The sequence below is a fragment of the Phalacrocorax carbo genome, chromosome 1 (genome assembly GCF_963921805.1).
Source record: "Phalacrocorax carbo chromosome 1, bPhaCar2.1, whole genome shotgun sequence".
Classification (NCBI taxonomy): domain Eukaryota; kingdom Metazoa; phylum Chordata; class Aves; order Suliformes; family Phalacrocoracidae; genus Phalacrocorax; species Phalacrocorax carbo.
Genome location: NC_087513.1, coordinates 32,227,589 through 32,253,123, shown reverse-complemented (window position 1 = coordinate 32,253,123; position 25,535 = coordinate 32,227,589). Strand labels below are relative to the sequence as shown.

Below are 25,535 nucleotides of genomic sequence, written 5' to 3'. Positions count from 1 at the left end.
AGGGTAAGGGAGAACAGGACGCAAGGCTGGCCGCGTCCCGGTGACAGGACCTGCCTCCTGCCCTGCCTCACTCTCCAGCTTGGAACAGATGCAGACCCATTACTTGCAAGCCGGCTTCAATTTTATCCCGCAGGGCTTCCCCAGGGGACAAAGCAAACGCTGCCAAATTCACATTTGGGCAAACTTCTCCAACCCCAAATGAGGGATCTATCCTTCGGTTATTAAACATGATCAAATTTTTTATCTGCTCATCTATACATGCGCACAAGGAACTTTGCGTGTATTTTTGTTGTCAAAAGTTGTGAAATCGCAAGGATCACAATGTTCCTCCTCGCTTACAGTCACGATGGATCACATCTACTGTCTGTCAAAGTCCTGTTGACGTGTATTTATCTTGACAGTTTGGTCTAAAGTTTCCACTTCATGTGTACAAAGAGCAGCAAGAGATCCCTTCAGAGATTAAAAAATAATGGCCTGTTGGATTTGCACCCCAGGGAGCATCATTTGGGGGTAGATTCCTACAAGCAGCACATTCAGTTATGTCCATCTTCTTGTGATACCAGTTGCTGCTTCTGCCAGCCCTTTGAAACGTTCTTTCCTAAGGTAGTAGGAGGGGGAAGCCTGAGAGAGGGAGGGAGACAGACAAACACACAACAAAGGAAAATTACTCTTCAGAAATTATTGAAATCTCATTGTCTTCCTGCTTTTCTCCCTAATTCTTCTTTCAGAGAAGAAAACACTTCCATACTGGAGACAATATTTCTTTGTACATTATTTCTCTAGCTTCTGTCTCAAAATGGGCCAGACAGCATACGAAGAGAATTTGGTTCCCAAATCTTTTGCCCCTTTGCTACGTGGAGCCACAAGGAACCCGCGTTCTCCCAGGAACAATACGAGAATAGAAGATTACGAGAAAAATTACTGCTAGGGTATCCTCTTTCATTCCCTCCGGATTTATACAATCATCACTTCGGTGAGAATAAAACCAAAAGCAAAGGTGTATCAGTAAAAGGAAAGTGTAGCAACTATACGTATAGTACACTTTGGGCAACATGCACAAAGAACCTACGTGTGCCTCCAAAAGTGGTTATTGTATGAAATCTTTTGCCCCAACAAAGCCTAGGGAACTCAGACCCCTCTTTTTAGGAATCATTCTTTAATCAAAACAGAAACCGCTCTGTATTTCACATCTCCCAGTCAATGCATATTGCTGGAAAAATCAAGAGATACCCGTACAGTACAACAGGCAGCCCAGCATCTGAAGGTGCCAGAACTGAGGCTGTGCAGAGAGAAGCTGGAATAGCCAGGGATTTCCAGTACACAGAGGTGGCTCAGAAGGCTGACAGAATGGCTTCTGAGTCAGCGATAAAATCCCTCTTTCAAGCACCAAGGCCAAACATCAACCTTCTGGCATATCTCCCGAAGCACCGGCGTCTCTCGGAATCCACGGCTCTCCTGCAGTCCTCCCCGCAGAGCAGCTGCCCTCCTGCCCAGTCTGTTTCCATTCGTACACCGAATAGACATGATATGAAAAGAGCATTGCAGTGGATTTTGTGTACTGTAAAACATGGTATTTAAAATTCCCTCCCTTTGTGTACGGTTTAAAACAAGCGCCCTAATCTTGTATGTCAGCTAATTCCTTCAGGACACAAAATCCTGATTTGGGATCCTACCTGTGGCCTCTTAATTTCGGATGAGCATTCTTATTTTCTCTTATTCACTCTTGCAGGTATGCAACACAACTATTTTGGATTTTTTTCTTTGCAGAAATATGACTAAATAAAGCGTCCATGGGAGTGAAATGAAATAGCAGGGAATTTCAATAGGAAACAGTCAGACAAATTCACATTCTTTCAGACGGTAGCACGTAAAGATATGCAACTTTCTGTAAACACTTTGGTTGCAGTACATAAAGTCCTGCAACATCATGGCAACAACTTCCACCAGAGTTGTTTCATCCTTTTCCCACTTTGAGTTCCTGATTACGTGGCGAATCAGATGTGATTTTTAGTGCTTGTGTAAACAGAACAAACGGTGAAATTTTAAAACCACATTTATTTTTAATACAAAATCTGTTGCACTATTACAGAAGTGAGCCTGTACGTTTACCCCCACATGCACAGATAATTCAGCATCTACAATTAAATAAGAGCAAAATCATATTTCTCTTTTAACAAAACCATTGGCAAATCTTATTAAGAAATGTTCTCTTTGTGCTTTGTCATCAGTGTTTGCAGAATTCGTTTCTTATTTCGGTTCCCGTTAAGAAAACTGAACAATGGAAAGCTCAAAGGTGCGAAAGAAGCTTATTACAGCTACCCGACGTTCGTGATTACTTCGGTTGTGCTTTACCTACAATATATACATGAAAGCTGTGAGGAGTACTATGGTCTAATGTAATGCGCTGGCAAAAGCTCTGACTGGTTCAATTCGGAATCGGCAGTAAATAACCAGAGCAGCTCACTATTCTGTTTTCACAGCAAAAAAAAAATAAAATATGTATTTAAGTAGATGCTTTAAAATACCATGCACACCATTGGCTATAGTACTTCTTACACAGTACAACATAAGCTGTCTTGTTTTATTTGTCTGTAACACCTAGAAGCATATAGCGTCTACGCTTTAAGTGTATTTACAAATTCAACAAAATATCTACATATAAAAAGCTTACTTAAAATTAAACTTGATGCAAGTTATGAAAAACCAATTTATTGGCAAATGAAACTGAGCATTCCTTCAACCATAGGTTGTTATAAAAAATTTATATTTGGAGGTAAACATTTGATTGATATAGTATGCGAGAAAACAATTTTGTAACCGATAATGGTAATCCTTTACCACTAAACCGTATTAGCACTTGTCAGACCGAACGCTGAGGTTCCGAGCGGTCACCCCCACGCTGGGTGGGGGTGTCGATCAGGGTGTCGATCGCTACAAAGCTGCCGCGCTGGCCGGGCCGGGACAGAGGGAAACGCGCTCTCGCTGGTGCAGTCGGCTGGTTTGGGGTTCTGACGATTTATTTACCAAGAGCTTATACCTTGCTGTGTTAGTAAATAATTTAATTCCGGCTGTGTTTTGATGGTTTTTTTTTTTTAATCTTCTAATGCCATGAAGACACGTTGTGCTGTAACTGTCTAGAAAGCACTTACGTTATTTTTAAAGGAAAATAAAAACCACACTCCTCTTTGTGGAATTTAAAATATTTAAAGCCTTCCATTTTTAGCACAACACTTTCATAACAATTTTTTTCCTTCACATTTTTACTTTATTTGGCAAAGATAGTAGTCCGCTAATCAGAGTTGACTGCACCAACTGATTTAGTAGTACAGCGCATTATGGAATGCATATTGTATAAAGGCACTGAATGTATTTTGCCCTGTGTTTTCTGGAATATTTTCTCTCATTTTAAAGTTTTTCTTTCAGTGACTGTACAAATTCCAAAATGCATTGCAATGCGTATCTTTTATGCCCTAAAATCAATCCAATGCGTTTTGATGTAAAAATAGAACACTGTACTGCTGTAATACTTGATAGATTAAAAAGGCTATAAAGTAATAGGAGCAAAGAGCAGATAATAGGGTCTCATTAAGCATCAGCAAATGCAAGTGTCATACTTAAATCATTTAGCAATTATAGACTGTACATACTGTTCCTAACTGTCTTGCAAAAAGACGTATGATAGCTAGACATTAAGTCACCAATTTCACAACAATGTCCACAAAGACATTGAAGTTCTATATAATACTACTATAACACTCCGACAATGAAAACAGAATTCATACCCAGGGATTCGGCTGAGGACTGCATAACAAATTGTCAAACCATGGTTTTCTAGTGTACACGAGATTATCTGTGAATTGTGTAGCTTTTCTTTTTTTTTTTTCCCCCATGCATTATACTGTATTTTCAACAGGAAACAGAATTATAAGTCGATGCTATTGTTTGTGTCAGTTCCTTCTAAAAAAAGTAAAAAGAGCCAAGTTCTGAACAAAAATTTGAATTTCGTGTTTTGATTCACACTAACATACCACTTAATGTGTCGTTACGCTGTATAATTGTATTGACCTGCGTATTCTCATAGCATAAACGTCTTGTGGTGAGGAGCTCCGCTACCTGCGTGTTCATAGTATGAGAAGGAGGATGTACAAGTGCTTTAAACGAACTGAAGATACAAGGGGATCGAGTTCTGTGGTTACACAAATGAATTCATGGCATTTACAGGAGAAGGAGCCTCAGAGCTTTCATTTCCTTCGGCAGGTTCTTTCTCTTTTTTACCACTATACTGTCCAATAAAGGAGCCATCCTCATTGAACTGACCATTTACACCTTCTCCATAGTCAACTAAACTATCATCACTGTCTTCTTTTTTCACAGTTCTGTCTGAAGGTGTCCGGCTTCCTTTTTTTAGAGGTTTGTGGTCCTCTGCATCACTGGAGACACAAACAAACAAACAAACGAAAGGAATTAACCGATGCATTATATATTAAGACAACATCAGCCACGCATGCAGAGTTTATAAAAAAGCATGTGTGCAGCCCTGTAATCCTTTAGTAAACCCACATCACATTGTCGAGACAGAGCAATATGATGCAGTTGACATGAATACATGGTGTAGGAATGGTTTAAACAGGGAATGTCTTCAGTGGAGGGAGGGGGTTTTGCAGTTTAGGGGTTCCCCCCTCCCCGCCCCAATCGTGCATGACACCTCAAATGATAAGACCTGTGCCCTTGGCTTGGAAGCAATTTAGATGCTACTGCAAGCATTAAGAAGTGTGTTGTGAAGTTATAAAAAAATAATTTATTTGTTCTCCACAGTAACAAGCTTATGATGTGCCGTGAAGTTAGTCTGTTAAACTTCTTAATTTCTTTGGCTCCTTGAACATGAATGAAGAATGAATTTGGTTAAATGAAATATACTGATTTTCTTTACTAGTATAAAGAAAATAAAAGTGCTGCATTTCAAATAATTTGTTACATAATGCAGGCCAGACTTGCAATTGACAACCTTACCTTTCAAGAGACCTACATATTCCATTAAAAGGGTGCAGAAGAAACAAATGAAAATAGCCTAAGAAGAAAAGCAAAGTCCATATCCTGATAGTGATCAGTATTTTATCAATAATAACTTGCTCTTAAAATTGCTAAAACATTTACTGTATACAGGCAAAGTGACAGTTTAGCTTACAGTAGCTACAGCTGAGCAGTTAAGAGCATGCTTCGTTTTTTTCATTACTTATCAGATCAACCTCCTTATCCTAGTCCGTAACTGATAACGTGTTCTGACAATGATGATGGTGGTTTGGAGGACAACAGAAAAAGGAAAGCAAAGAAAGGCGGGGAGGGAGGGGTCCCTGTAGCAAAGTGCTGTGGTCTCTCCCTCGTCAGTGGAAAAGCTGCAGCACCATCAGCATCCCCAAATAAATGTGCAGCTGTGGTAAGCTTGTATTTCATGAAATACACGTAGTTGGGCTCTCTTCAGAATCCTTTACGCCGCTCTTCAGTTTCAGGATGAAGATTTCGGCAGCAGCTCTAAAGCATTTCCAGTTAAAAACCGCTATTGCCAGCTGCGCTTCTGCGTGCAATTATTTACCTTGTCTTAAACAGAACATGTGACTTTATTTGCATATAGGGTACAAACGAGTAAGTGATTTTTGATTTTTTTATTTAAAGACTCCCAGCTTATGGAAAATATAAAGAAACATGCATAGAATGTCAACAAAAATACATTTACAATGTCCACAATATATATATATTCAGCAAATTATTTTAACTGTGTAATTCCTAAAAACAAATCCCTTAGTTCTTCCAATAATTATATTTTCTATTTTTTTTTCTAATGAATATCTTTGAACACCCAGAGGAACCATATATATATATATAGCACATACAAGGTCACACAGATTATATTGTTAGCTCACAAATGCCCTGTTCAGAAACGTTTCACTATTGCTAGAAAACCATGACAGCAATGTTCCTTGAAGCTGCTTCTCCTCATCTCATCATCTTTTTTGGAAAACTCCAAGTTATCATGCTCTAAAAGAAGTACACCTCTAATATGCATATACTGACAGGCAAAGCATACCAAGAGACTTTACCCTTCTATGCATACACAGGAAAGAAGTGGTAGGAATATCTGTCTTATTAACGTGTAAGAAAACTTTCACGTTTAAAACACACAAAGGCAAAAACTCTGAACTTGACTGTACCAGTCGTGACATTGTTTTTATTTATTGCCGTGTACATGGCAAGAGGATAAATATCGTGTTGTTGATCTCCTGTGCTCACTGATATCACAGACATACAGGCTAGTAACATTTAAAATAATGCTACTCCAGAACGTCAAGCATCCAGCAGCAAAGTGCAAACGCTTATAACGCTGCAAACACAAGCAGATTACAGAGACGTGACTGAAGAGGGTTCATTCTGGAAGGACCCTGTATTTGAAAGGTTGAAGATAGAAATGAGTATTTCACAGTCACTTGCAATGCAGTTTCCCCACTGCCCTCAGCGGGGGGCATCAGAGTCACTGTAATGGGTTACACAACGCAACTGAAGACCAGGCCCTCACTCTGAGCTAGTACCACGTCCTGCTCCCAAAGAAGAATGACCTGCAGCGTTTAATGTCTTCTGGGTAACAGCCTTTAGTAAAGAACATTGCACATATGGTCTGCTGTTTAATTTTAGATGAGTAGCTTCATAATTGCTTACACTGTAATACGTAGGAATGAAATTAAAATTGCCTTTGTACCATATTCCAACTGGTCAGGAAACTCTGTGCGAATATTCTCATGTGTGACCCTACCCAGTGTAATTCACTAGGCTGGAATATACACTAAATAAATAATACACCATCAGGGTTTAAAATATCCAAATTTTTCTGTTTAATCCAATATAAAGCTTGATTTTAGCTTATAACTTAGATAAATCTGGGTACAGGAACTTCTGCTCTTAGGGTTTTTGTGTTTGCATTTTTGAAAACAAAGTTTATTTATAAACTAAGCAATGAAGAAATACTTAGAAAGTGGGTTGCATTGTGCCTGGGATTTTTCTGTATTTTAGTAAGGATGCAGATTCTACTGTCTGTATAATTGAAAACCAACCAACAAACCTGCAGATTTACCCAGGAGTGTACCTGCACAGAAGTGGGCACTGGTGTAAGAGCATGGTTACAGCAGATGCAAAAAATCTAATCTGAATCTGGGGTGTCTCTCCCTTTTTGTACTATAAAAGTCCAGAGAGAAGTTCTGCCAAGGCTCTGGCAGAAAAGATGTGGGACTATCCAGGGTGCTTTCCACTCTTGGTTCAGGAAAAGGAAATATATGCTATGGTACCATTTATTCTTTATCAAACTGGATTATGACCGTTGTATTAGATGAATACAATGTTTTGGATGGAAGGGAAAAAAACTGAGGAATAAAAAGCAAAACAACAAGCAGGAAAGAGGGGAAAAAAGTGAGGACACCAATGTTTTGGACAGCACTTTTGTAACCCTGGGGGTGCAAAACAGAAAAGGGACCCTGGTACTCGGGGGAAATTAATGTATTTCATTTGCCTCCAAGAAGCAAACTGCAAAAGCCACTGGATTGCATTATGAATATGGATGCCCAAAGAACTACAGAATACTTTAGGCTGTAGAACATATAATACTATATTGCAAAAACATGTTAAAGCCATAAAATTTGATACGGTATCTGCAAAATTTGCTAATCTTGCTTACAATTGTTCATAAAACTCTTCCAAAGTACAACCAGGACAGATCGTAATATAGTTTTTGTTTGTGATTTTGCTTGCTGTCTTTTATACTAACCTACTGTAATATCTTGAAATTAAAAAGTACAAATTGGGTTGATTAAAATCATAGTGGAACACTGAAGAAGTTTTTGAAATATGTCATGTACACAATGCATACAATTAATAGTAAGAGAATAAGTACTGGGAGGAAACAAAACAAGAGGTGAGAATGGGTATGAATTTTATATTTAGATAGGACAGCCACGAAAGTTAAGTCTAGGGATACCTTTACTATTTGTTGTCTTACAAATAAATTCCATATTACTATTTTTTTAGGGATGAAAGTTGCTCCGTGAAGACCAATTTGTACCAGTCATTTTGGTAAGTACTGAGATGCACCACACGCGTTTCTTGCCCTTTTAGCAAGAATAGTGTTTTAATATTAGAGTATTAAAGCATACTCTAAAAGCATGATTTAAATATTTTTCATAAACAACTGTGAATATATGAACACGTTTCTTTTTCTTAGTTTAATGAAATATACAGCAAACTTGCAGCTAATGAAGACATACGAAGAAGAATGGTGGTGACAACATGTGTAAGTGCAATGTACAAACTTTTTTTCTTTTTTTTAAAAAGTACTTCCATTTCACAAGCTCATCAGTTATTGAAAGAAATATGTACCTTGAAATCTCCTTTCTTCTTTCAACTTTTCAATTTTTCTTCCTTAGATATGGGTACATGCAGCAACCAGTCAGAATGGGGAAGACAGTTTTACGATGCCTCTGCAGTCCAGCAGGCAACTAGTTCCCACTAAACTTTGCCACATTCATGGACATGCAAAAAGACTCAATATATGGTTAGCAATATACTACTTTTCCTTATAACACAACTGTCAGATGAAAGGCAACATAAAACAAACAAAATGGATAAAGCATTCTGGGCTATTGGACGCAGAAAGAGGATGCAGAAGATGAAAACCGTTGGCAGTAAATTCCTTCTTCTGTGCCCTCGGGTCAACAGCCCAGAAATGCTTGAGTATAATCGGTCACGCAAAGCCACAGAAGTACCGTACACTATGGCTTCCCTGCACGCTCCAGAACAACCTCTGCCCCTGTTAGATTAGAAACCTAACAGGTTTCTGCTCACGCTCCTGAATTGATAGGACTGTGCAGATGAAAAATGCTCTCCCTAGACGCTTCTGCACCTGTATCAATCCAGGCTTCACAAAATGTTACTATTTGTAATCTAGCTAAGATATAAGCACATCTGTATTAGTTTTCTGAGTAGTTTTTCTTTAGCATCTCTGTCTGTAATATTCAATCTTCAATCCTGGCAGAAGCTGCAAACACTGGGAGACTAAGCTCTGACTTTAAATGGTTGAAATGGGTTGAAAAAGTTGCTGTTAGTCAAAGAACCTGACTCACTCCTCGTGAAAATTTTGAAGAAAAATCTGCTTCGGAGAAATTCAACCAACTGTCCACCTTTGCTATTTCTGGTGGAAAATTATACAAAGCGAAATCAAAGCACTGATTTCAAAAGTAGTGACACAGATGTTCAAGAATTAAAATAAGAACCGCCACAGAAAGCACGTGTGCATAAATGAGGACATAATAAGACCACTGCCAAATCCAATCTTAATAAGAGACAAGAATTCTTCAGGCAGTCCACTGACACCATCTCTTGCGCCAGAAGGGACCACGCTTAGAATTATGGTGCTGAGGCACAAATCATTGCTAGGTCCCCCTGGAAACACACCTAAGCTGCAATAAAACACTACTGTAGTTACAAACTATATTCTCATTGTTAATCAACCCAGAAGAAGAAGGAAGAGTAATATCTAGTGATCTCAGAACTCTTCCTCAGCTATTTCCAGGAAGTCTCTCATAGCACATCCAAGTGTCAAAATGTTGACGAGAGGCAAAATAATTCAACAAAATGTGCGAACATCCTGCGTTACCGCACTACCAGTCCTACTACTGTAGTTGACTTGTCCTGTTTGATCTTCCTAAGAACATTTTGCAGACTGCAATGAGACACTAGACTTTCATACTTCCTGTGAAGTTAACTAAGAAATGCATACTTGCAGTCTCACCCCACCCATGAATCCACAGGTCTGTAGATGCCATAACTTCTTAATTTCTCTTGATTTATGGCCCAGGATGGGAATTTAGGCTGATTTATACACCCACGCTGACCTGAACAATTTGAATTTAAGCAAACATGCATTTGTGAGACTTCTTGTATTTCTTGCAGTTTCTTAGCGTAAGCATTGACTGTCCACAATTTACTATCTCAGTCTTCTACAACTCAGGAAACCACTGGGATTGTAGTGCAGTTCGCTACAGAGGCACTGTTTTCCCTTATTATGTAAAAGTGCAGGTACGTCTCCAGCCACAGGAACAGAGTGTACCCAGTCATTCTGTGGTTCCTGAAACACTTGTGTTTCCTAAAGCATTATTTCCTTCATTAGGTCGACAAGGTAGGAAAATCTGATGTTGGCTGGTTCTGCAGAAAGTATGCTCTTTGATGAAGCCGAAGAGTGCAAAACTTCGAACAAGTCCAAGCCGTCCCAAGAATACTGGGAAGCCTAGAAATTGAATGTGACAAAAACCTCCCCTAAAATTGAGAGCTATGACTTCTCTAGAATATATTAATTAATCATTAAGATTGAAGTAATTTAATAATTTAAATCTTATTTTGAAACAACTAATTTTGTAAGCATTGAGCTTACTTGTCCAGAAATATTGACGTCTATCCGGTATAAATTTCCAAGTCTTTCAGTCTTCCCAGTTCCTGAGAAAGGAGAAACCAAGTCTATGTCCTTAGAAAGTTCCTCTTGATGGTCTGGTGTCTCTCTGAAAGTGAGATGTCCTTTCGTACTTGCCATGAAATGATTGTGAGACCTTATACTTTCCCCTCCCTCCTTTAAACTTTGGAGGAGAACGAAAGGAGCTCAGACACTTGTGAGGATAAGAAAATGACGACCTTCCAACAGAGCTCTTTTTTTTCAGCTGATGCGAGGCATGCTTGTGTTCTGAGAAATCCTTCATGATCTGGACCAAGGATTCACCAAATAGCTTGCCGCCTGTGTATGGTAAAGACAGCAGTTTACATTTTAGATCTAGTGATGAGGTCCAAGGACGTAGCCATATAGCTCTCCGGGCTACGGTGAGGCATGCCATGTTTTTAACGGTGAGTCTAAGAGAATCCTCAGCTGCATCGTGGATAAAATTAGCTGCAATTTTACATAGCCTGTGTTTCCTCTGCATGGCACCAGATGGGACCCATTTCTTTTTGAATCTGGCTCGTTCTTCCTCCAACCATATTAGTAACGCTCTAGAAGCATAAGTGCAGTAGATAGATACTCCAAGCTGGGCTGCAACTAGCTTAAAAGATCTTTTAATTGCTTCCTCAACCTTTCTATCAGTAGGATCTTTAGGGAGAGCATCCATATTAGCAGGCACTGATAGTACAGAATCACCAGTAACCAATGCTCTGTCTACCTGAGGCAAGGTCCCCCACAGAGCAGCTTTATCCACTGGAAAAGGATAGAGCTTATGTAGAACTGCTGGGGCTTCATGCTTTGCCTCAGGATTTCCCCAAATCCTACGGACAAGATCTTCCACTGCTGAATGGATAGGAAGTGCATTATCTACCTCACCTTCCTCAGAGGGGATAAGCAATTCTTCTGAAGCACATTCAGATTTGGAAGATTTTAACATTAACACTCTCTTTATGTGCTCGAACAGATAATTCTGATTCTTCATGTCAAACTTACGCAGAGCATCCGGTCCTTCTTGGTCTTCTGTAGGGGACTCAGATGACACATCCCCATCTTCTGGGGATGACTCAACCTCCAAGGCTTTGTCAGCATCAGATTTCTCCTTCCCAGAAGCTGTCTGATCTTTTAAGTTGTCCATATGGTCAGACTCAAAAGTTTGGGAACTGCTCCCAGTTGCTTCCAGAGGAACCACTGGAACTTCCGTAATTGGCACCCTAGGATGCTTTACTGAATGGGACCTAGCCTGTGCCACAGAAGTTATACTTTGTCTGGCTGCTGTCAAAGCATCCTTTAAGACAGTAGCTAGCTCAGGCAAAATTACAGATTTCATTAATGAATTCTTTTCAGATTCAGAGAAGTGAGTAGTAGTAGAAGGTCTTACCTTCCTGTGGTAGGAGCTCTGATTGTCTTCTGAATCTGAGCTGTAGTCTGGGGTCTGACTGAACCAGCGCTGGAGAGAAGAATGTTGCCTTGCCAGTGAGCCATGAATTGAGTTGCTGAGGGGTTGCTGGAAAGGGGATGGCTGTCCTGCCTGAGAATCTGAGCCCTCCTCCGACCCCATTAGCTGTTGCTGAGAAGCATGATGTCTAGAGCCATGCCTGTACTTCCATTCGTCTGACCTCTTTTCCTCTCGGCAGAGGGAGGCAGAAACAGAACTAACCCTTGTAAGCTCTGAAGACTGCCTAGCCCTCCTCCTGGTGTAGGAGGTCTCTGCTCTGGTGCTGTAGTATTGATCCCCTGACCTTCTGAAGAAGTTGGATTTGTCAGATCTCACAGACTTTGCTTTGGTAAAGACAGGGTCTGCTTCAGGAGAATTGGCACAGCTACCTTTTGTTTCCTTTTCCTTGTCCAGTTTCTTTCCTGTCCAAGCAGACATGGACCTGAAGTGATGAAAAAAGTTCAAAATACTCGAATTCCCAGATCTTTCAAAAATTACCTTTTTTTTTTTTTTTTCTCCCAAGGGAAACCCTATACCCTTTTTCCTCAAAGAAGCACTGGATCATGACCAGTGCCATGTGAGGCAGACAGACTGGGAACTGAGTGACTGCAGTGATGCTGGGCTGCAGAGAGGGTGCCAAGATATCTTCTGTAATCTGACTGGTTGCTGCTGCTGCCCTGTCTCTAAGGAAAAAAAGAGGAAAGCCCAATATAGACTAATTATACAGAAATACCTTTTAGAAAGGAGTTTTTGCATGGTAAATAGGATGAGCTCTTTCATGCAAACAAGTCTGAAAGCTTGGCATGCATCTGTCCATATTCACCAGACATGAGGTGGATAAATGCATTATAAAATAATTTAATGAAGTGCTAGATGATTGTATAGATTAACTCAAGCCACTTAAATGCGGAGGCATAAATTCAAACCTTGCTACAGGTCACACATGAAAGCAGACTTGAACAGTCTTATTCTAGGCCTGAGAAAACATGTATTGAGGTCGTATGATTTCAACAAATCTGTGTGAAGGTCAGTTTCTGCTGATGGAAGTTCCAAGTATCGAAAAACAGAGGAGCAATAAAGGAGAATGCAAACTGGACTGCCTCGGAGAACTTGCACAGTACTTTTTAGCTCTGCTTCCAAACATTGCTTCACACTTCCCTTTTGATCAGCTGAATTTAATTAATCCATATGCACTTAATGCTGTAATAAAATTTTACTCTGAACTCATTACCAGAGTATTGTATTTTTTAAAATCAAGGAAGAATAAACAGAAACTGCTCTTTGGCATTCAGAACTATAAATCTATTCCAGTCAGATCAAGATGCACATTTCCCTTATGTGAAAGAAGCTATGGCAACAGAGTAGATCCTTCTTGAAAAAACTGTTTTTTCTATGTACATTTGTAAATGTCAGATCTTCAAAATAATAATAATGCTTTTGACACAGGAATGCACTAAAAATTCTATTATAACACCCGTGTAAAATATAATGGTATTGACATATTTAGGAAAATAATGTTATTTCCTGTACTAATAAAAGAAACCCAACAAATAAAATGCTGCTTGTTTAATAAGCTATACTCATAATTGTTACATGAACAGACTTGCCAAGGCATGCTTTTTGTAATGCCGGGAGACTCAGCTAGACTACATTTATAATAAAGGAAGAGAATCAGGAATGAGAGCTCTCTTGCATACTTTGAAGCTGCTTGCTATGTATCTTGTACGGAAATACATGAAAGGCAGATTTGTTTGTTCTTGTAGGACATTCCTTCACCTCTGTGTATAACATCACTTCCTTGTTATTGGATTAGGTGTTAGTACTGGCAGCCATTTTAAACGCATTTGTTTTCCGCTCAGTGTAACACAAGATTGTCTTTATTAGGCTCCAATTAGAAATGTATATTCAAAAACCACAATGCTAAATGTGCCCTAACTGAAAAGACACTATATCTGGTATTTTAACAACCTGAAAGATGGGTTTGTAAATAAAGATTCCTCACTTTGAGACAACTGTGTTTAAATCTGGATTTCACCCTGCATTAGCAAATGGCTTATTCTAGGCTTGGATGTTTAATTGGTTTTCTAATGGTGTGGTTGAAATGCTGTCTATAGATCTACACAACAATGGATACAGAATCTTTGTCAACATGGAAAAAAAGTTAGTTTTGAATTAATAAGTGTGATATTATATACAGTACGCGTGTGGTATGAACAGTGAACATGACAAACCACATCAGTTGCTCACCTGTATTCACCAAATGTTCCATCATCTTCCTTCATAGGCTGTATTTCTGGATCAGCATGTGCATCCTCCTTTTCCTTCACTAAAATATTTGAAATAGTAATTTTTATCACGAAACTGCAAGATGTGAAACCTTAAGACCTTAATTTCTCAAACTGATCATATTTGAAAGGAACGTGGTTTGAACAAATTTTTTTTTTTCAACTGGGGCCTTAGGCTGTTTTATTTTTTCTTTTGAACGAAAAGATCTGTTAATTAGTTATAGAATGTTATTTTCATTCAAGTACAAAATACTGTATGTCATTCTGCATTAGTAAAACTTTTTCTTTTATTTCTAGCGGTGAAGAGAAAGTTTTGTTAAAAAACCTATTAAAATCTTTCGTTACTTATGTTATTAATAGAGCTATTATTTACTGGAATCTGAATAGTTTTACTTATCCATGCTCTGTATTCCCTCTTAATATTCCTCTCATACTGACTGATAAAACTGAATCAGCTTCACTTGTGTTCACTGTCAGTTTGTATACTTTCTGCTTTCATTTAATGCATTAAGACTCCAGGGAATTTTAAGAATTATTAGTATTGGAAAAAATAGGCATAGTCTGTTAATTTCTTCTTTTCTATAACATGATCAAAAGCAAAGCAAAACCCCCCACACTAGAACCCAATTTTAACACAATTGCCTCTTGCACATCCTTGTTACAGGTTTAGTCATCATTCACTAGTGGGAGCAAATCCATGCATGCAACTTGTCCCTATAAAAAAGCTATGCAGCTGTGTCAAAGCTGTGTCCTTTGACACAGAAACCTGCTAGCACTGGAGAAGACAGATGTTTACAGAAGACACATATTCCTGTGAGTTAAGATTGTTGATAGAGTAAAATAATAGACTGACTTCTGGACTTATCTTTATGGTCCTTCCCTTTTGCCTTTTCATTTCTGCTTTTCTGGCTACCACTCAAACCTTTCCCTTGTTTAGCAGATACAGTTATATAATCCAACTTGCAATCTCTTATCTTTTACTCTGGTAATTTCCACACTTAACTTGTGCATCATTAGTTTATATGCTGCTATTTAAGATGATATGAATCATTCCTGACAGTATTTCCTAAGTCTATAATTACAATAATGCATAAGACTTTGAAGTGTACCTGGCTGCTATAATTTCATACTGAAATAATTTATTACTTTTTTCCAGACCATAAGCAATCTTGTGACAACATGCTAAAATTATAACAAAAAAGAGTTAATAACTTCGTGCTTTGCATTTGTGACTATCTGTGGAACAGCACATTTGCAATGACACAAGAATACAGTCAGCTCTAGAGTCACTGCTATAAACAAGATTACATACTGAATCTAGAAATTTTATACACAGTCAAGGTCTACCTTTATATATGTTCGTGTATACACCTACCTACGTTTGCATTAAAAAATGGATCCCTTACACCTAGTAATTCTGCAGACACAAAGGAAAAAGGTCGTAGCAGGGATCTCCACAAACTAATGATAACCTTAGCATCCAACTGCCTTCTATGCTTTTTACTCAAACTGTGTTTTACCCTCTTCTAGGTGATGGCTCACTCCAAGTCCTCCCTAGCCTTTTCAGTGTCATCCCTTCACCTGTTTCACCCTCCCAATTTTCCTTCTCTTTTCTCAATTCTCTCCACTAAAAGTCACTTTTCTATAACCTCCATAATCTCATTTTCTTTTTGAAAACTCCAAATATTAGGAAAAAACCTAAGATGGTGTCTTCAGCCTGTAGTTCAACTCGTATACAACACTGTATTCCTTAATCATCTGTCTTTTCTCCATGGGCATAGGCAGTTGGGACAGAAGCTTCTCTTAGTAATTTTTGCTGTCACTGCAAATCTTTGCTCTCTCCATAAAACAATTAAACCATTAGACTGAACAGAGTAGGTGTTTTTATCTTCTTACAAAAATAATCTGCTATGCTAAGTATAGCTGTAGAAGATTTGCTTATGAAGAGGAGAAGGTTTAAGTGTTCACTGACACTAGTTCTCAGAAGTGCACTGGTCAAAACAAGTAGGAGAAATTAAAACAGAGTATGGTTTTTTTTTTCTTCTTTTACTTCTGTAAGTGCACCCATCTTTTTCATGTCCAGATTAACAATATGAACATCAAGAAGCATGAATTGACTTTAAATAAGCATTCTAGAGACTGGACATTACATCATTTCCAGACCTTTGGAGCCTGTAATATTGAACAGAATTTTTTCCTGAAATCAAGATTTTATTTGAAATTTAGCTATTGCACTTTCTATTGTAGGTAGGAGAGGAAAAAGAAAAATGGAATTATCTTTCGATGCCCAGTTGAAGTCCATTCATATTCACTACTCATACTTCATGGCCTATCAGGCAGTACTACTATTCTATGTAAACTGTCCTTTTCAAATGAGCTTCAGTCTACGATCTACTCCATAAATACAAATATAAGACTGGGGAAAGACACATATATATATATAAAAGACACATATACACACATATACATACACAGGCACATATATGCCTTTTATAATACGTACGCCCAGAGAAATCAGAGTTTTGATAGAAGATGTACATGTATAGTTCCAATTTTAATTACGAATTATAAAATATATGTGGCCATTCCTAGGCCTAATACTAAAAAAAAACCCCAAAACACAAAACCCAAAACTAAAATGGAAAACTCTTATAAAGAAAAAATGATAGAAGAAAAAACAGCCTGACTGAAGGATGTTAACTTCAAATTTGGCTGCAAAAATGCAGAGGCTGAAGATGACACAGATTCTGAGGAGGAGGGTAACATATTTGCAACAAAATAATGTATGAAGGGAGTTGTTGTATGAAAAGCATTCCCAGTACATTAAAGTAACACAGCAGCTATGATCTGGTATATGTTTCCACACTTTCTGACCAATTAAATTCTAACTCAGCTATTTTAGTGGGTTAAACCCATCTGGATTAGACAACGTAAATGTAAATCAGCAAATGTAATTTCCCCGGTAAATCTGAGATCTGCCTTAATGGATTATCAGTAGAACACTTTTTTCCCCTCACTGTTTTATATCATACCTGGATATTTGCCACCCTTATTCCTCCTTATGAAGCAAACAATCAGCAAAATCAAGATCAGAAGAGCAACAGCGCACATAAGACCAATGAACCATCCTTGAGTAGCGATGTCTACCTGCCGACTTGCCATTGCTAGAGAATAAAAGAAAAATGAGATGTTTTGTTGCATTTAAATGCTGTACTAATTCAAATAAATAATAGCCAGTATACATTGCTCATTAATTAAGGAATAACATTCACTGTGAAAATTAGCATTAAAAAAACAGGAGATACTGTATTTTGTGAATAATTTCATTATTTAAAATGTTTCCAAGTACACGTGCATATAACTTAACTTTTGAGTATATAGAAATTCTGCCAACATTTAAGCTTAGCAACTACTTTGCAACACCTGTGCGCATACTGCATTGCTTTCCACAAACCTCAAAACTATTCTCAACCGTTTCACATTAATTAAACTACTGAAATAAAATTGCAAATTATAATTCACACAAACATGTCGATTGCATTCTCAAAATGAAGAAAAAGCCAATCCTCTTAGCTAAGGCACTCCCATTAGTCTGAAATGGGGAAACGGATGGGTCATTCAAGACCCTAACATTCAATTTCAACTAAAAATGAACAATGAAGCATCCTTTAAAGCCTTATTAAGCATCATGTTTTCTTCCTCTCCTCAAACCCGTACCTCATCGTACAGTTTATCATGATTGCTGTGATGTAGCATTAGTGAGAACTTAATGCAATTGGGAAGCCTTTCCTTGGCACTGTTTCTCTCCAAATGCTGACTCTAGCTGGAATATAATGTAAATGATAGGCAAACTACACAGGAAACACTACAGTCACCAATAAGAACAGGAATTATCTGTGTGGTCTGGGGGCTGGACCCCTCCTACTGGTCTCCAACACAGGAGGAGGATTTTCCTGATGAAGCTTATTTTCTAGTCCCCTGTTTGGAAACACACTACAGGCTAGGATTTGCTGTTGGGAGAAGTGGGAAGGGTGAGAGGAGTTAGGGACACGTGCTACAGACAGAAGACATCATGAACTGGAGGAAGATGGACATCCACCCAAACCTATCTTGTTCATTCTTCACCTTGTCCTCCAGCCCCAAACCCCAAGAGTTCCCCAATAGACCTCTCTCTCTTTGGGAAATAGAGACAAAGATCACCTTCCCACATGAATAAGGAAAGTCACATGCAAACTTCCTATGCATAACTCGTATGGCATTTTGGTTCAGCGTTTGTTTTTTCTGGCTTCATGAGATAAGGTATTGGATTATTCACAGCCAGTACATCATCAGGATTTTAGTAAGGATCAATAGTACTTCAGATCTCAGCTTAGTAGACATTTTGCACTAGGATCAGATTATATTTGAGACTTTCAGTCAGTGTCTTTGTTTGGATGCTGTGAGTACGTCAGCTCTCACGGCACAATATGTTCCATCCGTATCTGCTAGGGAAGGTCCATAGACTTGCTTCCACTGAAGTGGAGGACACAATGCACAAATAGCTTTACACACAGAATTGCAAAAGTCCCAGAGCCCCATAAAGATTTCCACCTCTCCTTAGAGAAGACAGGCTTTTAAGGGAAGGCTCCTAAGAACACATCAGAGAGAAGCTGTTTTCAATGGAGCATTTTTCTAGCTACAATTCCAGGTGATACAGCATAAAGTCGTCTCCCTACAAAACATGTTGGATGACAACTGGGAACAGTCCTGTGCTGGTGCTGGGCGCTGTCCCTTGAAAAATACCTAAGCCTTGCTTGGCAGGCAGCTAGCTGACAAGAGACTGCACTGGGCTGGCAAGCACACTAACAATAAAAACGTAACAACATTCAATTATAGGCCAGAATTCAAGCCCGTGTCTCAGTGTTATTTATTAGTTAGGGCAGAGGCTGGGGCAGATAACTTGGAAATATCAACTGTCAATGAACCCAGATTCCTGAGGGTTTTCCATGGACTGTGTGAAAACTCAAAGTACCTCTGATGTCTGGAGACAGTATCTATCCTCCATTCCATAGAGAGGACCAATGTGTATTCCACTTTAGAAGTACCAGGATAAAATTAACTCATTTTGCTGTCTCTTTTTTGGTCTTACTTTTTGGGCACAGTTATGACTTGATTTTCATTTAAGTAGGTCAATGAATTAATATGCCTGATTATGGTGGGGTTACAATTAGGAGATTTCCCAGCCTTTGTTTAAGAATATGCTTTCTGATATTTTAGAAACAGACTCTTATATGCACAATAGTTTAAACTATTTTTGCATAAAAATGTCTACAAGTTACATAAATATAAATCTTATATACATATTTATACTTTATATACCATATATAAATATATATAAGCGGCAGTCTTAAAAAAACAAAACACACAGACAAGCTTCCTCTGAATTATAAATCAAATCGAAATAAAATTGTTTCCACATTAAGGTTAAAATTATTTTGAGTTTGGCACATATGCATTCATAATAAGGCATTAAAGGTTGTTTAATACATACTGTGACAAAATGCAAAAGCACATTTAACATTCAAATGTAGTAAGAAATAGCATCAAGCAAAATAACTCATGCATAAAAATATGCAAGGTAGATGGGAAAGAGTAAAGATGAAAACTTACTTATGCAGCTTCCTGTATTCTTTAACTTATTGCATATCCAGTAGGAAAGGGTTTCTAGATCTCAGTGCAACTTTAAAAATGACACATTTCCTGCTTACGCTAAGCAAATTATCTGCTTCACGCAGAAAGACATTTACTCTTGATGAACTGCTAATGCAGGAGTCAATGCAATACACTGTACTGGTACGCTACAAAAGATAAACCCGCACACTATGAAGATACTCTATAGGAATGCTTGTCAAAGAAAAAATTGTGGCAAAACCTCATATACCAAATATGGCAGTTTCACTCCTAATTAAGGACACATTCCATATTCCGATATTTTCGTCTTTGTCCTCCCTTCATTTTTTTTGCAGTGTTTAAAAGCTTTGATCTAGGCTGAAGACAGTGTGACACATTTTTCTATACAAAATACTCTATGTATATCATTTAATGCTGGACACTGAACCTTTCCATTTTCAAGAAGCAGAAAAGAGTGTCTTTAAATTCCCTTCCTCCTTAGCTACTCAGGGATACGAGCCAAGGTGGCTGGTTAATTCATGGGTACGTACAGGATGCCTTATCTACTGGCTCAGTATTCTTTGCGCAGAAAGGTGCTTTTGGGAAGGTTTCTATTCAACTTGTTTTGAATTACACTATACTCTCGATCCTTGCTTTGCTGCTGCTTTAGGCTTTGGATGTGTATTTGCATAAAATTTTACATTGCTGCTTTTATACTACTAGCTGTCTCTGGCACAAATAACCTCTGTGTTTAGCTTGGCACTGTTATTCAGCACCGTGTTTTCAAAGCTTTCCTGCAACACGATAAACTGTGAACAGAAATGGAACAAAACAAAGCAAAAAATTATGATTTTAGAAAGTGCTCATTTTCAAACTGGCATATTCATTATTTACTTCATTGTCTGACAATTATTACATATTTTTCAAGCATATTTTCATATTTAAACTACTTTCTTAAATCATAACATTCTGGAGTTGGTGAGACTACTGCTAAGTTACTATGTACTGACCGAAATGCTTGGAATGAGCAGAAGTGGCTAGCAAATACACAACAAATAACAGCTGACCAAGAACATGCTGTGATGGCAACGACATATTCAGTGTAACATCAAAAAACTTCCCATAAAGCCCTTTCTCTGAGTTAAAGGAACAGGCATTACTGATTTGCTTATGAAGAAATATGACTGAAATATCTACATAAGGACCTTAAGCAGCCTTACTGATTAACAGGGTATAGTTGTGACATCATAATCTATATAAAACCAGTATATGACAGGAAAAGAAACATTTACAAGTAGGAATCTCTTAACAATGGTTTAAATAGATTACATGAGACATCAAATTGAATCTGCACTTCTGATTATGCAAACATTTTAGCTCAGATGTTTTTGTATTAAAACCAATCATATACAGATTGTTAGCTTTAAAAATATATACTTGGCTCTATGGAAGTACACGTTATTTAAATATAGTCATCTAATTATATTAATTAGAAATAAATTAAATAGGTCATCTTCAGTGCGCAGCACACAGATGGAGTGTGAGCAGTGAGTATCCTGCCCCTAATATAAACAACAGACAAACAGAGTGAATCGAAAGGATGAAAACATTCATAATCTACATAATAAATATGCTGGCATTAATTTAGGAGTTTATAAAATAATTAAACATTGCTCTAAAAAAAGAACATGCAAAGATGCTAGCTACAAGATCTCTTAGCTAGAAGCAGTTCAATGTTTCAGCGCTTGGTCTACCGCAATTCTGACCACGATACAGAATTGGTATGGTGTGCCTCACCTGGACCTGTCTCAAACACATCCTCTGAACTCCTAAAACCAGACAGGCCCTCAGCACCAACCCGGACTTTATATGCTGTTCCTGGTGTTAAACCCTTTAACACAAAGAAGCTTCGAGAACCATTTACAATTTCTTTTTTCCAATCTTCTTTGCCTACAAAAATTTCAGGAAAACAACATATTGGAATTTTAATTTTCTCTGTATTACTGAAAGGTTCTAGACAGAATACTATGAACAGTTACTTGACTAAGCTATGGATTGCCTGAAAAAAATAACTATTCTCTCAAAAAACAATAAATTAATATAAAATTATGACTTCAAATAATATATTGCATGCAATATATCGAAGAAGACATCGTACATGAATTATGAAACAATTTTAAGCATTTGTTCCATTGTACTGGAGAAATACTATTTTCATTTATTTTTAAAACGGCTTATTGAACTTGCAATTATAAAATACATTAAAATAGATTTTAATAATTAAATTTTAATTCTGTAGTTTTCAGTCAATATTTACTTGAGAAGTTCTACTCCGAAATCTGAACCTATTGCATTTCCTGATCGTTCTCTCACATCTTTTCCCAATAGTCTCAGCTGCTTCTTTGACCATTATCCAGAAAAATGCATTTATATTCCAATTTTCAGATTGGCCATCTTTAGTTATAACTTTAGAAGGATAGAGTATTTGAATAGCAGTACCTTAGTTTTATTAGCTGTGTTTTAATTATTACTGGTATTATCAAAGATTAAAACCTGGTTTTATGCCAATAAACGTGCATAAGTTGGTTGATACCTTATTTTAAGGCTTAATTTAACAAAGAATATTGGTTTTGTTGGCTCTCTTGTTTAATTCTTTTTTTTTCCCCCTGCATTGGACATGATTTAGGCAAACCGTTATATCCTATTTTAATGCAAGTAATCATAATTTTTACACATGTAATCACTGCATGATAAACAACTTCATGCAAACTACATTTTTAGAAGTTCATATTCAGAAGAATTTATAAAATACTACAAAGGAACAAAGGCTGATATTCTATCTAAGCATCAAATACCTGCTACACATTGAGGTTCATTAAAATGAAAATTATTTGATCTTCATGATCAAAGTAAAAAAATAATTCTTCTAGACATTTCAGAGCTATCATTAACACTGGGTCAATTTAGGACCACATTTATTATAAAAATCTTTGAAAATAGATCTGAATACTTTAATAAAATTTAATGAAATGACTTCTTACTGCCTGCCACACCATATTCAACATAAAAGTTCGCATGATCTGGTCCCTCATACTCCCAACTGATATTGGCATAGGTCTCAGCGGCAGCTGTTGTAACATTTCTGATCCTTGGATAAAGTGGTTGCACTGAATACACAATAGAAAAACAAAGCAGAATACGAAATTTGACTTCATACATTAAAAAAAATATTTTAAGAATTTACTATGTTAATTTAGACCATATATAGGGAAAGTATAGTACATTTGTCATGGTTTCCATTGGAAATTAGTGACTAAAGTAGCGTATTTGGAATTGAATCCTAGACAGTTACTACACTATGAAATTATAAAGTAAAATATATGTACTCTACTGAGCATGCCCTGTATCACAAAAACCGCCAAATACTTAAAAATAACTAATTGCCAAAATTCTGGAAAACATTATTTCTACTCATCTATAAGTAAAATGCAGAGAGCTGGAAAGTGAGAACATTGTCAGGGTAACGGGAAATGGTAGGAGAGAACAGAGTAACGAAGGTGGTGCACACCTCCCTTTACACCAGGTGTCACTGAACGGACTGAAAATGCCTCAGCTGCAAGCCCTTATAGGATTTTGTCTCTATTGCATTGATAATGATAAAAAAGGAAGACAATACCCTTATAGAATGTTGGACGGACAGTGTGCATGACTGGGGAGGTTGCAAAAAGGGTTTCTGAATATCCTTCACCACCAGAGATAGTAGGAAAGAAAAAATAAAGAGTAAAAACACTTTGCATCAAAAAGTAACATTTAAATAGAACAGTAAAACCTTACCTGTTAAATGAATAACACATGCACACTCTAAGGTCATGCAGGATTCAATTAGTTTTACTTGTTAAGATATGAAACAGCTAACTGATACACATGTATTTGAAAATAAACTGCAGTATGTGTGTACTGACACCTTTACTTTCACAGAACATTTCTGAAATCAGCTTCATTAACTTTATGGTTTCACGGCACCTTTAGACATTGGAACATTAGACATCAGATATTGAAAAGCCAATATCAAAATACTCTGGTGTGAAGGACACAAATCACTGGAATGGAAGAAGCTGTTCATTTTAAGGTACTGTGTCTTACTGTTGACATTCTCATTAGACAACAGTACTTTTCACAGATATGCATAATGCCCACACCTATGAAAAGAAGTGCTTCTCTCTCTGGCATCCTGTAATTAGGCACCACTTTGCTCATTTCTTAATTTTTTGTTCTCCAATTATACTTGTTACAAAGGGACATATATTTCAGTATTTTTGTTTTCCTAATATTAATTAAAAGTAGATTTTAATAGTTCTAACACTGAGATAGTGCAGACAAAAAGAGGATGTTCCTCAAAGGCATGAAATTCGTTTTCAATGAAAATGCCTCACTCGGTTTGCCACTGACATTTCTATCCTGCTAAAAATATCTTTTCTGTTGGAAACGACATCAAAAATACATCCCAAAGGACCATCAAACACCAGAGGTAAAACCCCAGTCTCAGTAAAGACAAACAGAAGAATTCCAGTGGCTTCACCTACACCAGAAAATCAAAAGGGCAAAAGCCTGTTCTCAAGGCAAGAGGTGCTGCACAGACTTTATCTATGTACTTTAACTATTTTCCCCTTAAACCAGGATAGCCCTGTCCGTATGGCTGACTGGATGAGGTTCCAAATTAGATTAGAAGAGAAAATGGCTTTCTATGGCACAGTAAAATAAATAAATCTGTATACAAGGCCCTAACACAGACTAAATAATATGAGTACCATGTCTAGAAAACTAGTTTGAGTCTTTTAAAAAAAAACAAAATTATGCAAATTCCATCAATTCTCCTGAAAATGTACTCTCAAGATTACAAATTTTCACAATATCTGACTTTTTATCCCCATACTTGCATTAAATTTTTCTTCTTAACTCTGTTCCAGCAGTACACATTCAACTCTTCAATCTTTATTCACTAATTACTTCCACATTTGATGTCTTTGTAGGTAAGTTGTGCTTATATATTTTGTACATAATATCCTTCACCAACCAAAAATAGTATGGAGTATATTATTTAAATAATAAATAATATTTTTACTTCTTGGCTAAAACCACCTAAACAAAATCAAATAGAAAGCACCAGATTTAAAAGAAAAGCCATCTAGGTTACTAAATCAACAACAAAACCCCTATGAAATACCAGAGCCAGGGCCGCCTATGGGAAAACCAGCGTGTAACCATATAGGCTATGGTAATGCGGAGGGATTTGATTCCGCTTCTCTGTGCCACATGAAGTTGGCAAGAGGAAAGAATAGCAGGCTCCAAATTTAGAAGGGTGCAGAACCTGAGATTGCAGACAGGATATATCCACTTCCTTCCTCATTTGTGCATAGGAACGGGTGTTTGTTACAGTCGGCATCTAAGCATTTGTTCTGTGCCAAGAAAAAAACTGGTTTGTATACTACGTGTGACTCTGGTTTTTTTTATTAAATGGTATTTTCTCAACCCCATATTTTCCTGGATTTTCCTCTTCCATGAAAGATGTCTGGTTACCAGTCTGATTACTGTATGACTGATATTTGTCACCAGTGTTACAGATAGAAGAAACTATTAGCAATGATCT

At 37.4% G+C, this 25,535-nt stretch overlaps 1 protein-coding gene across 37 annotated transcripts in view; it reads right to left on the bottom strand.

Moving 5' to 3' along the window:
- Positions 1-2,035: 2,035 nt before the first annotated feature.
- Positions 2,036-25,535, bottom strand: part of NRCAM (neuronal cell adhesion molecule) — a 166,733-nt gene continuing 143,233 nt past the window's right edge. For 11 of the 37 annotated variants that reach the window (XM_064447646.1, XM_064447638.1, XM_064447669.1 and 8 more), the window contains 7 exons: positions 23,565-23,630; positions 22,930-23,055; positions 21,686-21,838; positions 17,272-17,403; positions 14,202-14,280; positions 8,416-12,396; positions 4,354-4,430 (listed from right to left, as the gene is read on the bottom strand). In XM_064447646.1, coding sequence (XP_064303716.1) covers positions 10,557-12,396; positions 14,202-14,280; positions 17,272-17,403; positions 21,686-21,838; positions 22,930-23,055; positions 23,565-23,630 — 2,396 coding nt within the window. In that variant the 3' untranslated portion in view covers positions 4,354-4,430; positions 8,416-10,556. The other 26 variants (XM_064447702.1, XM_064447684.1, XM_064447712.1 and 23 more) reach the window with 10 other exon arrangements.